We start from the raw sequence: 14493 nt of genomic DNA, 5'->3' as shown, positions 1-14493 counted from the left end.
GTAAGGTAGGTGGATCAAAGTTATTGAATCTCGATAGTCTTGTTCGCCTTCTTAATAACAATTACCGACGACCTTTTGCAGATTCGCTTTAGGTACACTGCAAGCATCCCTTTTTCGGTTTGGCCGCTGACCCCACGCAACTATTCTCTTAACTGTGTAATATCCGCCCTAAATACTTGGAATTTTGGCGTCTCATAGAGGTTCCCGCAACAAAATGAAGAAAGCTCGCACTAACGCGCAAGACTTGAACGTAGCGCAGCTGTACGCAACCTTTACGACCATCACGACGGTTTAAGTCCGGTATTGCAGCCGATTGGCTTCTTCTTCCTGCCGCAACGACTTTTACTCCATCTTGATTGCCATAACAGCGAAAAAGAAGCGAATCGAAAGAAGACAACGCGCCGTATGTACTATGTCCGAGCTAGCTCAGCAACAAGTTTTGTTAAAGCGCAGAACGAATGAACGGAACGCGCACGATTAAACTGGGCGCCCGAAGGTGCAACGTGTACCCTATCCTCTGTTCTGTGTCGAGCAGGTGGTGCGATTCCTCTCGTCACAGTCACAGCCGATTGAATAAGCCATATGGCTCTCGGGTACCAACTCACGGTCGTAGCCGATTGGGTAAGACGACTGATTTCATGACTGACTGACGATCCATGTTGCAACTGATTTCAACTTCGTTGACCGAATTGACACGGCTTTGAATCCTGCCGGTGCTTTTGCCAGTGCCGGTGATTTCCTTTCCTTATACAGTATACACAGAGTTTTGTGAAACACCGGAATCAACAAATTGCTAAACCGCTTCGCTGTTAAAATAAAAAGTGCCTTTGCTAACGGAAACTGTACGCAGCTGACTGCTGACAAAAAGAGAGACAACCTTCACCAGGGTGTTACCCTCGCGATTTCTTTCCGAAGGACAGATGCCGAGAGCCGAAGGTTTGGGAAAGTAAAACTTTGTAGCTTAAAAAACTCACGCAAGGTCGACTCCGTCATCGTGCACTTCGCAAGGGGTGCACCCATCCAATGAACTGATTGGTTTCCTTGTCCTGCACTGAAATCATTATTAAAACAACCGCTCACAAAAGGGGAGGCCGAAAGTTGTTAAAGTCGACAAACACCTCAGAACTTTCTGACTTTTGAATGTTCTTGTGGGACAAGCAAAGTGAAACTCTGACATCTGCCAAAAGCCTTCCCGCAGCGCAGACGGTTCTCAGCATTGAATATGCGAAGTTAATTAAGTTTTTTACGGTAAATAATGAGCTGCGTGCGGAAAATTAATTAAGATTGATATGTAAGAATGTACGGAGGGTGGGTTTATGAATAAAAGATGGCATATAAGAAACGAGTTCCCACCGGGTATGCCTAAGAAAAGAGGCGGAGAAATCTCGTTATTATTAATTTTGATGTATAAATATTGGGATCAGCGGGAGTTCGCTGTCACGTAGAGATATTTTGCTGGAATATATGCAAAGGCCGAAGTATCTTCCCGCTTTTTTTGGTTCTTATCCTGTGCACTGGGTACAAGACAAACTCCTTTGTATTTTTTGATGTCGTGGGATACTAGGGAAACGCCGTAGGTGCAAGGAAAATACTCTGCTTCGATCATTTAAAATCGCACCTTTTTTTGTCGTTGTGAGCTTACTGACTCATTCGCTTTATTGTGCGCTTGACTGCGTTGTTAAAAAAGCTGCTGTAGTTTATATCTGGGATGGTCACTTTATTTCGTGCGAGTGAGAATACATTTTTAGTAAAGAAAGGCTAATGGTTAATGCCGCCACATGGTGGAACGGCTTGTCCAGGCACCCTTGAGCGTTCCCTGTATTTCTCGCATGTGTCGGGAGAAAGATCAGGTCAGCAAACCCACAAATATTCATTATGCATACGCTGCGTTAAGGAGGAAACCGGAAGATAAAGTTGAAACGATGACATACCTAAACCCTCGTAAACACATTTGTTAACACTTTTGATACCACCGTCGTTACGATAGCATAGCAGTCTTGTAATGTCGGCACCGAATTTTGTCATCAGAACCGTTCTGATCACCGCCGTCAAGTCACTGAAGCAGGGCGGGTTTTCCCGATCACTTCCATCCTAGCTGATTCCACGCCCAGCTATTCTTAATTATCTATCCCTTAATTATCTATCTCACCACTCAACGATTTTTTTTTTCATTGCGGCCCCAACCTTCAAACACCGTCCAGTTGCTGTTTTTCTTTCGATCACGCCACAGGTTCAACCCAACTCCACCTCCCTTTCTTAGTTTTACTCAGGATATCTGTTGCACTACAGCAAAGTCCTGCGCTGCACGAAGCGCACTTTCTGAGTGTAACGCCAAATTTCTTTTTTGCGAAGGCATTAGCTAACTCGTCCTGTCAAAAAAGCAGCTTCAGAAACGAGAGAAACCAGACAAAATGGCTGAAGCAGCAAAGAGAGTGAAATTGGAGTAATTTGACGGAAAAGAATATTGGATAAATTGGGGTCTGAATGGAAACTGAACCCATGGCCTCCGGAACGCAAGGCAAGCACGCATTTCCAACGGCACTATGGCCTCATAGCTTTAACTAACTAAAAGTGGGACTAGTGAATTGTTGGGGCCTCTTACCTCTAAAGATGGGTTACAGACGTGTACTTATGCCAACATGTCTCGTTTGAGCATGTTAGTTACAGATGTAACAATTACACGAGTAGCAAAGTACGTTCCCTTAAAGGTTCCCTCCTTGTAGATGCGAGAGGGCATGTGCCGGCTGAGGTTAGTAGTATTAGTACGAGGCCACACACATTAAAAACCTGCAATCGTAAGGCGGTGCCCACACATGGCACTTAACAATTTAACTCAATCAAATCGCCTCAATCATTTCAGGCAATGAAGAAGTCGAATAAAAAATAAATAAATAAAAATATTTATTTATTTACTTATTTATTAATAAATAATTATTTAAATAATTAATTTTGCCATCCACGTGAGAGGCATCCTTTGTTAAAACCATGACTGAGTACGTCATCCCGCCTAAACCACAGCCACTCAATAGCACGTAATCATGGCCGCAGGACACCCCCTTTCTTCCACATTTTATAGCTATTTTGAATAACACTTTAACAGTACGAACTTTTGGTGCTTTCCCACGATATTCTGGGGTCTGCGTAGCGAACTCTCTGTCAGTTTTTATACAAAACCGCTGCTGAAAGGAAACTGTGGAGGAATACATTGAAACCTCCCTCTACGTCACCAATCCAAGTTCACTAAATGGTTCGATCGTTCCGAAACAAGTTGTACTTAATAAAATCCTGCGTAGGCTGTTTCAAGCAAATTCTGGCACAATCCTTACCGCGTCTCTTTGTGTTGATTTAGTTAATTACACTTTGTTCCGTCTCGGCATTCGTTATTTTACTCGGATGTAAAATTCAAAATACCCCAGCAAGAATGACGCAAGAATAAAGTTTCTATCGAGGGGTCACTACACAGGTAAAGCTACAGTTTATACGCAGGTTCAATTTTCTATCTCCTCCTCGGATATTGAATTTCTATACGGGCCGGCGCATTCTGAATCATTCATGTCTCTGCACTGACGCCAAAATGCCGAGAATTCTTAACATATGCACCTCATTTTTATCATAAAATGTATCATTCTATGAAATCCTCCAAGCGATAAGGCTGGGAATTTGTGATGCCCTGAATAATCTAGTAAGTCTTGAAAACCGTTTTGAAGGGCGAATACTACACGTGGCGTACCGCCTATCAAAATTTTACGGACGCAGTCCACTTTTCTTGCCGACCGCGCTAGCTGTATTGCAGGGGGACCACGGTGAAAGAATGGCTCCCTTGGTGAGGCTAGAAACGGGAGCAACTGTTTCAAAATTTTCTATTGCAAGGAAGAAAAATACAGGCACCTAAAATATTTGATACGGGAGACTTCACAATGATCAAAGAGGGTGGCACTGCGGGAAAGCCATTGGGAAGATTTCCTGGTCGAGTATCGGTTAAGTCGAAAGCGAAGGCGCGTGGTCTGTCCTAACTTCTAAAGCAACAGGAACGCATTTGCGTTCCGCAAGACTGACGCCCACAAATTGATTTACCTTGTTGTGGGGACGCTCGTGAGAGGGCGCTACGGACCCATAACGCACTAGCTTGCTTGAAGATGTAGTTCCACCGTGATGGCTTCCACGCTCAAGCATTCATTTTGCCTGGGTAAGTGAACACTGTTCCATTGGGAGTGATGCGGCACAGAAATTTGATTTCCTCACCTGGCGCAGAGAATCTTTCCGGTTATTGCCCCCTGTATGCCAACGTTGACCACTGACCGAATAATTCAGCGCCCAAGGCTATAAGAGGGTTGGTTATTCCCGCTCCTGTGAACGCGTTGGTGCGACCGCAATTTCACCTCATCTTGGCAGCACCGAAACACAAGCGAAGGCAGCCATAAAACACCTGGTATCTATCCAATGCTTCGTTGAAACATAAAAGTGTTCGGCACCCAACATATTACGCCACGTGAGAGCTCTGCGATGGTTTCCAGTTTTCCTTGGTATCACCTAATGTGACTTACATGGAAGGCGCTGTGCTGCTGAGCCCAAGGACGTGGGTTCGTTCCCGGCCGTTGTAGCTGCTTTTCTGATGGAGGAGAAGAGCTAAAACTACCGTGGGCCGACATTTCAGCGCACGTTAAATATCCACAAGAGGAAAAAATTTATCCGGAGGCCTCCACTACAGCACACCTCAAAGCTCAGGCGTAGCTCCAGCGTGTTAAAACCAACAATAACTGGAATTGAACATACGCGTTTTAAATGCAGAGCATTTCATTAACTCACGATGTCACCCGGCGTTGGCGTGCCTCGGCGTCCGCAACAGCCGTTCCAGGCGCACCCTCTCCCCCACTCCTCCTCTCCCGCATCACGCTACCCTCCTCGCTCTCAACAACAGGTCCGCACCCCTCCCACTACACTATATATAAAAAATAATACTTACCGGCGCCTGGTTTCGATCCCACTCCCCTGCGGGCGGAACGCAAGGTACATGGTGCTCTACCCACTGCGCTACAAAGCCGACACAGAATGGAAGGCTACGAACGCGCCTTATATCCTTTACTCATTCAAACTACGCCAAGAAGCTGCTGATACAACGCATTCACTACCACCAACTCCCCAAACACTAAACGTTAACGCAATACACCCAACCCCTATGCGACGCATTTCCCCCTCGCGAGGAGATGGGCCCTTTTTATTAAGTAGGGGCAAAGAATAGACACGCAAAACACACTAGAAGTGTTTGGAAATCTTTGGAGATGGAAGTGTTTGGAAATCTTTGCATAAACAATAGATAATCTGTGCGCTGTTAATGGCGCGATATAGGAAACGAATTCACTATAGTGTCCTTTTCCGGTCTTTCTCTTTCTCTGCGCAGAGGGTGAGACCCTGGAAGACTTCGGCAAGGCTCTGCACCTGATGCGGTCCGACCTGGAGCACTTGCGCAGTGTATTCATGGCCGTTGAGAGCGGGGACATCAGCCTGCTCCGTTCCCTCGGAATCCGGGACTCGGAGCTGGCCGACGTCAAATTCTTCCTCGACAAGCTGGTGGCCACCGGATTCATGGATTAGTCGCCGCCCCCCACCGCCAGACCCCCCCGGCTCATCGAGGCTACCTCCCGCTCATCATGTTTGGTTGCCCGCGTGGATATGTTAACAGATCCACATTATGCGTTGATGCTCCCTACCCGGAACGCGCACTTTGCTACCACCGGTTCTCACCTCAAAGGATGTGCATGATGTGCCGTATTCCTCTGCTTGGATGGCGATAAATGGCTTTGAGGTTTTTTCGCTTGAAGATGGCGTGCAGTTGCCATGAAGGTAAAATACAACTGTGTTTATTTTTTGTAGGAATTACACTTTGGTAGCTCATTTATACATATTTCAACCTACGAAAGACGTTTTGTTAACCTTAGAACGCAAGAGACGTTGACAGACTTTCAATTTTCGCGCTGAAGTGACGTAACATGGGCAGGAGTGACGTAGTGTGGGCCAGCGGTAATAACATAGTTATGAGTGTGGTAACTGCACACTAGCATTCCGCTTTTGTGATCAGGCGAAACCAGAAGCCACACTACAATGGCCCCGCTATGTTTTTTAGGGATTGCTTAGGTTGGTGGTCATTACTCCCACAAACAAGCATCTGAGGCGTCCTAAAGAAATCGCCTGAAAGTGTCTGAAAAGTCGCCACTACTTGATATGTTGTCCTTAATATCTCCACATTAGTTTCGAGGTTTTGCTAAAATAGACATCATTGTTATCGGAAAAAAGTAGCCTCTCAGTTGAATCGAACTTGTACTTTGTCTTCACGGCCTCTATAAGCTTGGCAGGCACATTTACATGCATTTGTTTCAGCACAAAAAATATCCAGCGAAAGTGAGAACGAGTGCGTTCATTGTGAACTTTCCACAAACGTTGCTGGATAAATTGATGGGAGCATACTAACGCTTCATGCAAAAACCATACTCCCACCACCTACGTTCTAATTACGAGTGCATGTTTGGTTTCGAAAGCAACAGATTCATATGAGAAGATATGTTTTCGGTCCAGCTAGCGCATTAGAGGTTGTTCTCGTTTATCAGGCACAATAAACGCCACAACGCTATTTATTCACACCGAACTAAACGCAAGTGTGTATCAGCCATTCTTTGCCCTCGGAATAGAAATCTTAGTGCTTCACTGCATCGTGAAACGTCCGAAGTTGTCACCACAAAGAAAATACTAACGTCACAAGACGCAAACGTGAAGGCAACTAAGGTTGACATAAAAGTCACGGCTCCAGTTAATTGTTCCAAAATACAGTTCGCCACGTGTGCTACGTCTTGTTGAGGATTCCATTCATAGAAATAAAAAAGAACAGCCAGTGTGCATAATGGGAAATCACGTGGGTAAAGGGGAACAATAATGGTTTGCATAGCATTTTGTCTTTGGCGATCCGACATGTTTACCCTGGACGATACTTATTTTAGTGCGGTGTTTGCAATAGCCTAACCATACCAAACACTTCGTGCTCCTCCTGACACTCGACCGTCGCAGCCGTGTCAGGTAATTTCCAAAAGTATGTGCACACGTTAGGTTCAGCTTTCCGAATATCACAAGCAAAGATAAGGACAGAGCACGAAGGTCCGGAACACGTCTTTCTAACGTGCACAGGCCACAGTGATTCCTCCCAGTTCATGATTCCTAATGCAAGTCAGGAAGAAACTGCTGTAATATCACATTCAAACAGAGGAGGCGTCATTTTCTTCCCATTAACTTGTTTTCCGAATGCACATGATTCGTACGAGTCGTATAGCGCGCAATTAATGAGGCACGCCAAACTGAAAATGGGAAACCATTATCATAATTTTGTTGATGCTTCCATTCCTTTGCGAGAAATTCATGCACAGGTCGTCGTAAAAAGCTGCAGTGAGGGCGAGACATGTGTTCGTGTGATTAATGTCGGAGAAGCATATGCAAAAAAATGAGTGACAAGAGCGCATTTGTTCACAGCCAAAGGTTCAGTATTTTGCAGTCACAGAGCCGTTCAAACCTAATGGCTTAGCGGTATAATGCTTTTTTTCAGCAACGCACTGTTCAAACATACAACTACTGCACAACTATTCAGCGATCTGTCATCTGGCTCTTAAGACCTAAGTTAACACTTTTTCATACTCTTGAGACCCTTTTAGTATTTATTAGTTACGCATAAGGTCGAAGGCGTGCACCACGTCACATTTCATTATTTTCGTTTTGTTCTCTTTTGTTTTTGCCGGGCATTTTCGAAATTCCTTCTCCAGGCCGGCACTTAACCAGCGCCATCATGCCTAGTAGGCATGCGTCTGCTTAAGCTTCAATCCTGTCAACAAGCTAAATCAACTACCGTAGATCACTGCTCCAGTGACAGAAACCATGTGGAACAGGTGAGGTTTGGCCGTCCAGGATTTTCAGAAAATGTACCACCGAGGTTTTGCTCTAGCATGCAGGAGAAGGCATATCTTCTAAACGAAGCCGTCTTGCAAAACACACGATTCATCCTTCTTTCAATCGCGAGCGACTTCGTGGGAACGAACCTAGCATATTCTGTGTGTCTATGACCACTGTTTGTTTTTAGTGAGCTTCCCATTCACTTGGCGCTTCCTATTTCATAGTGGCCGACGCAAAGGAGGCCCTCGGCTGAGTGCCGAACAAGCTTCAATCCCGCATTCCCGATTGGCATAAACCCGCCGCGGTGGCTGAAGGATTAAGGGGTTCTGCTGCTGAGCACAAGGATGTGTTCGATACTAGCCATTATGCTTTTTCAGATAGAAATGAAAGGCGAAAACGCCCGTATGTTAAGATATCGGAGCGCGTTAAAGATCTCCAGGTAGTCGAAATGAGTCCGAAGCCCTCCGCTACGGCGCTCCTCATAGCCCACGTGTTGCTTCGGGGCGTAAACCCCCAAAACCTTTTTTTGCGGGCCTTTTGGAGGTATTTTCGCGTACCTGACGGAAGAGCAGTGTGGATAGCGAAGCCACGTGCTCCTCAGGTATCGTTTTCCTGTGCACGAGCATCCAAGATACAGTACCCGTTGGTCTTGTGTACTGAAGTTCTCCTGCATTGTATGGTTGTTGCTGAACTTCTCCCTCACGTCTTTGCTGTGTGCGTTGATTTCTGTTTTTGCAAACTGAGCCAGGGGATAAAACTGTTTAAAAAGAGTTCGGGGAATAATTGACCCGACAAAAGTTCTGTTGAGCACACTCTTGGAAAGTAATTCGATGTGCGGAATATTTATGCGTGTGTTATTAGCAACGGCATTGTGCGCTTGGCTTTGTTATTGCTGTAGAAACAGTGTGAAGGAAAGTTGTAAATATTTTCGCCTATATTCGCTGATGCTCTGACCTGTGCGAAAGGAATTCCAGCTCGTGACACATTCTTGAGTAGGGAATCTTCTCAACCGTCTTTTTTGCTTGACTATAGAATCGTAATCCTACCCTTGCGCTCTGCCTAAAATGATTGCGACATGTGTAGAAGGCACGAACATTAAAACGTTCTCGCAGCCTAACAGTGAAAAAATAATTGCAAACTGGTGGCGTCGAGATAACCTGCGTAAAACATGACTCGGAATGTTTGTACAAATTTTAAGGTGTTTGTTAACTCACAGTAGATGACAACACTATTCTCATATATGGTGCATTCCTTCTAAGAGGAAGAAGCCCCAAACGTATAACAGTTATACTTTCAAAACTTACGGCATCAGTTATTCCATACAAAATATCGTCCAGCATTGACAGCCGACTAACGACAAACCTTTCCAAAAGCATACAAATTTGCGCCTACTCTTTCTAATAAGATATTGTGATAGCGCATTTTGAGCAGTCAAACTACAATGTAACGTCGCTAATAATTCTATACGCATTCCTCGTTCCACATTCTAACTTGAAAAAAAATTTTTTCATTCCCTTAGGAATCATTGGGACGAGGATGTCAAAGAAAATCAACGATATGCATTTCGTGCGAACAGTTGCTTGCAGGAAGACTTAAAAGCTTTCTACAATAGAACATGGTTGTTGAAGTGGACGCAAATGCTACAATGTCCAGTTTAATTGTCGAGATGATTTTTTATAACCAAAATTTCGATCGGCAGCAAATTATCTGCTTACAGCTGTTATACAGTGCACTGCAAAGCTTGTCCTCTGACATGAATAGAAAACGGATATATATTCACAGCGTTGATGGCATGGTGGTTGGCAAGATTGCAGCCTCACACTTGCACAGTCGAATTTTGGAACTCTGGGCACCAGGGAAAGAGCAGAAAAAGTAAATATTTGGAAAATATGCCAAGAAAACCAAAACTGATAATTTCGTTGAAGGTAGGCAAATAAATTTTTCTTGATTGTAAGCTTGGAAAGATACAAGCGCACACACTGCTTTCTCTTTAATTTGCCGTCTTTCCTCTGAAAGTGACGAATAATTACGTTTAAATGCAGATATTCCAGGAGGAAATACAACCTGCTTCTTATGTTTCATAAGGGCACATGGAAAAACATTTCCTTTGTCAACAAAGTTATTCCCACGCGTTTAGTAAGCCCTATGGGGCCTCTAAACAAAAACAATCCCACAAGACAGTGCCGCAAGGGGCATAAACTAGGTCTTTCTAATGACTTTAACACACAACCTACCTAAATAAATATTTACGGTCAAATAAATCAAGTATCCGGTGAAATAAGGTGATAAAAACGGTAAAAAAATACATGAGTGCGCCGATATAGGCGCAAAATGAAATTGAAGGAGTTAGCTCCTTGGCGTTGCCGAAAACGAAAAGGTTCTTTTAACAACTGTGGATACAAATGTCTAAGCGATTATTTGAGTGTTGTGCAGACGTTGTAACTTGTAAGGAGCGGCTGCAGATTAGCTTATAATGGTCATCAACAAATTCTATCTGTTGTATTATATAAATATATACATATTTATAAAGGAACCAAAAAAATTCTCAAGTAATGTTTGCAGCTAATCAGAAACATTCCTTAAAAATATAATGCACTCTCTTGTATAATACCATTTATAGCCTGTAAAATTGACTGGCGCTTAATAGCGCACAAAATCCTCTAAACCTAGAACACAGACAACTGTGGCAAGGTGGCTTTCAATCTGCTTTATTTTTGTACTGTGACTATGGTAACCCTTTAGAAATTTGTCATCAAAATATTCAGATCAGCTTCGATGTGATACTGTGAATGGTGCAAGTATAGCATTTCATGAGAGAGGATATTTATAGGCAGTTGTTGCAGCTTTTGCTGCTGGATAAAATACCCTAAGGGTCTCGTTAGTCATCGCGTGATAAACAGTACGGTATGACCGTATTCAAGGCCTAATATTTTCCTAAACACTGTCTTTCAACTTATGGGTCCTGTTAAAATTGCTGCAAATCTATCAGAAATGCGTATTTTTAATATCATACTTCTGTGCTACTCAATAAGCAATGTTTTATCCACTGTGCCGTGGAGGTGAACTGTTTGTGCCACGCGGAATTGTTTTTACTACTTTTGTTCATGAGACTCAGTGGCTAACCAGATGACTTGCCGCTTGTATTCACCAAATCAAAAACAGTTATAACAACCAAAAAATAGCGCAAATAGTCCTACCAAATAGCGCGAAAAAGTAGCAAACAATCATGCTAGATATTTAAAGGACGTTATATCCGGGGGCATGGCTATTTACTATGTTCTTGAAGAGGTTGTGTTCGGTTTACACCAGAAACATAGTTACGGAAATTCTTGTTATGCAGGAGGTTTGTGTCCCTTTAAATGACGACTGCTACTCCAGCCGATTTTTGTTGAAGACAGGCAAGAGCAAAATGTTAAATCCGTGGATGGCATTGAAGCCATATCTCGAGGTTCGTGTGTTTGTTAAAAGCTACACCTGGTGTACAATCAGTATGGGTAGTCATGAATTGTTCTACAGAAATTCAGGTAGAAGGTTTAAGAATCCTGGCACTAAAGTGTTCCGTGGTTTCTGGCTACGTCAGAACTATCATCTTGTTTAAAAATGTTTGGGTCCACGTGCAACTGTGGTGGAAGTATGACGAGTTCCCCACCAATAGCACCCTAAAAACCCTGTGAAGAATATAGAGGTGCACATAATGCCACTGCAGGATAGCGCTTGGAAGTGGTAGCGGTTGTTGCGAATGGTTTGGTGATAGGCGACACCGTTTTCGTTCGCGTGTACCAATGGTCTGAGGTAGGTTTCTACACCTGTTGCAGCTTCAGTTAGGAAACATAACATGGCATTTCGAGGTGTCATTATTTGAATAAAAAACACCCGTGTTGGAACCTAATGCAAGAGCTATTGCTAACTGACGGTTTTCTTTAGGAAGGAGGGGATTTCAGCGGTGATAAAGATGATATAATTTATCGGCTTTTTAAATGGTCCCTGTGATTAAGATACCCATTTAGTGGTGGCTGTCATAGGATAGCGCGTTTCATATGAGTTCTATTTATCCAGACGTGCGTAATAGCGACAATCAACCCAAAACACTTTCATGCTCCGCGTCGCCTTTATGACCAAGACAAAAATAATAAAGAGAGAAATACGCTCGTAATACTAAACGGGCTGTCAGTTCGCGTGCACAATTTCATAAATCCGTGTATTCATCCCGGACAACACCGTGAACGAGCATGAAGAAAATTACGTGACTTTTCTCATAAGAAATAACTGAATTATTTTCCAAACGGGGTGAATATATTCGAGGTACATAAAAGTGGCGGAAATATTCTAGTGATTAGTGAGCTCAACACTGCTCCCTCTTTATAATCATTAAATTTGAATGATGTAAAAAAATGCGAATAGTGCTCCTTCCGGAGCACGTGATCTCTATATACGGCAAAAGGTTCTTCTAGAAAAACGAGTTAGGCAGGAACCCAGTCATTCTGAATGTAGAAAAATGTTTGACAAGACTAAAATAAACTGCTGTTTCAAACTAGCCTTAATGAGCGCCAGCAATTTCGCCACCATGCTTATATTTTTCAGCCAGTGCTGATATCTTTGTTTAATAACCGTCATCGATTAGACAATTAAAAGTGCTCATTGCAAAAGTTTTCTAGTTCCGTTGTATATATGGAGAATACCTGAAGTAAGGGCTCGTGCTTGCTTCGTATGCAGAACGGAAGCATGCAGGCAGTGCTGCAACTCAGACTATGATTGATGACATCCCGGCAAAGACCTTTAGCACGGCTGAATGTAACCAGCATAATAGGTGCTGTATGGTAGCAATTGTATCGGCCTAAAACACTCCCTTTCAAGAGATACCCGGCAAATAAAAAAAACCCTTTCGGATTTTTAAAGTCACATTGTACATGTGACCATTTCTGATGTTCTGTTTACTCGTGTAATCTCCCCCAACGAACACTTCACCGTGACTTCGGCGCCTGTGTAAGCTACTTTCTCAGACAATCACTTTCACCCTTTCAGACTGGCGAAAAATACATCGCTGGTGAAGGCCACCGCTGCAGGGGTATCGTTCTGTTGTTTGTGTGTGTATGTGAGCGAGGGTTAGGTTTTGCTTGTCTTCACGTACCCATGCTTCCGGATATGACGTCATTGTAGGCGTACATGTTGTTTCCCTTCCCAAATGTTGTGGCGAAACTCGTAGAAGGCGTTCTGTGCACTCCCTCTGTCATTGGTTGAAAACCGTCAAAGTTAAGAAACATCGTAGTTCATCGTAGTTCACGGCTGAAACCCTCTGTCGCATCTGTACATGAAGTGGGAATGTCTTCGACTTTTTATTAGCGCTACGACATGCCCAGTGCACCTTGAGTGTAGGTACTCTATGTGCAAATCTAAAGGTGTTTATTTTGTGAGTAGAGCTGCATGCTTCAGACGCTCACATCGCTTTATTATTTTGAAAAGAAAGAAATTCGATGTAAGAATTAAACCTATGGTTATCCTAGTCATAAGCTACCCCTTGTTAACCCTCATTATAAAACTTACCTTTTTTCGCACCGCCTTGGCCGGGGCACTAGAGGAGATGTCAACAACGCCAAATTTGCGGCGGCTGCCGGAAAACCTTGAGGGAAATCAGTTGAAATTGCGGCTCATGCGATAAGGCACTTCCGTATTCCTTGAAATAACTCACAGCTGCCCGAGATACGTGCTAACCAGGAGGATTAAATGCTTCTTAAATTTCATAGTATCGTCAGACATTCCTAGATTATTTTTGCAGGAATGTGAAGTGTGGTTAAAGTGTAAAAAGAATAGTGAAAATCTTTAGCGATCAGGCTGCGAAAATTATGTTGGTGTTGGCATATGTATCAGCTACAAACGAGCGGCAAAATGATTCTGTTATATAAAGTAGCTTATGTGTTAAGTGAACATTGAAACAATTGTAGGATGGTGCGGCGTGTTTTCCTTCTACGTCAAAAACGGCCGCACAGCATGGCTCACCCAATGAAGTAATTGAATTCACCGTGTTGATAAGTTCCCGTCTCTTCAAAGCTTTATTGTATCTCGGTTGCTTCCTTGTCGCCTACCTGAGCCGCAGTGTGTGTCAGCAGCTGGAAACAATGTTCTATAAAAAACGCGTGTTGCATGCAAATGTACGTAGTTGCCCAATCTTGTGTTATTTGTTTACAAAATGTCGGCGTTTCCAGTTCGAGGCCGGCGACGGTGGGCCGAATTAACGAAAATAAAAGTGTCTCAACATGTACTAAATTGCATTTCTGCTTTTTTTTCTGCAGACGTGCTCGGGAGTGTTTGCGTAAACTTTTCCGTACGCCACTTTGGTTCATGCGCGAATGACAATGTTTCAAAACAAGCGCGCATGATTAATATATACCCTGTAATGAAAAATTTGTGCGCAAAGCGAATCGCAGTCTTATGGGTCAAAGTTTCGCTGATTCGAGGGCGGCGGTCAGGGCATTCGCCTCTGGCTCCATCGCCCAAGAAGCATATAGAATCCTCCCCGGTAGAGTACTAAATCCCCACACTATCACGTGGTTTCCGGCACATCTCAACTCC

At 43.6% G+C, this 14493-nt stretch overlaps 1 protein-coding gene across 1 annotated transcript in view; it reads left to right on the top strand.

The window, feature by feature from the left end:
- The window catches only part of LOC144142492 (IDLSRF-like peptide), a 196013-nt gene extending 181821 nt beyond the window's left edge, over positions 1-14192 (top strand). The window contains exon 4 of the mRNA XM_077674037.1: positions 5399-14192. Coding sequence (XP_077530163.1) covers positions 5399-5592 — 194 coding nt within the window. The 3' untranslated portion in view covers positions 5593-14192. The remainder of the gene's footprint in view (positions 1-5398) is intronic.
- Positions 14193-14493: the final 301 nt, after the last annotated feature.

Source organism: Haemaphysalis longicornis, unplaced genomic scaffold (assembly GCF_048455015.1).
Source record: "Haemaphysalis longicornis isolate Haplotype H1 unplaced genomic scaffold, Haemaphysalis longicornis Haplotype H1 scaffold_6, whole genome shotgun sequence".
NCBI classification, from domain to species: Eukaryota; Metazoa; Arthropoda; class Arachnida; order Ixodida; family Ixodidae; genus Haemaphysalis; species Haemaphysalis longicornis.
Note: the sequence above shows the minus strand (reverse complement) of the source record. Positions and strands in the feature narration are given on the sequence as shown.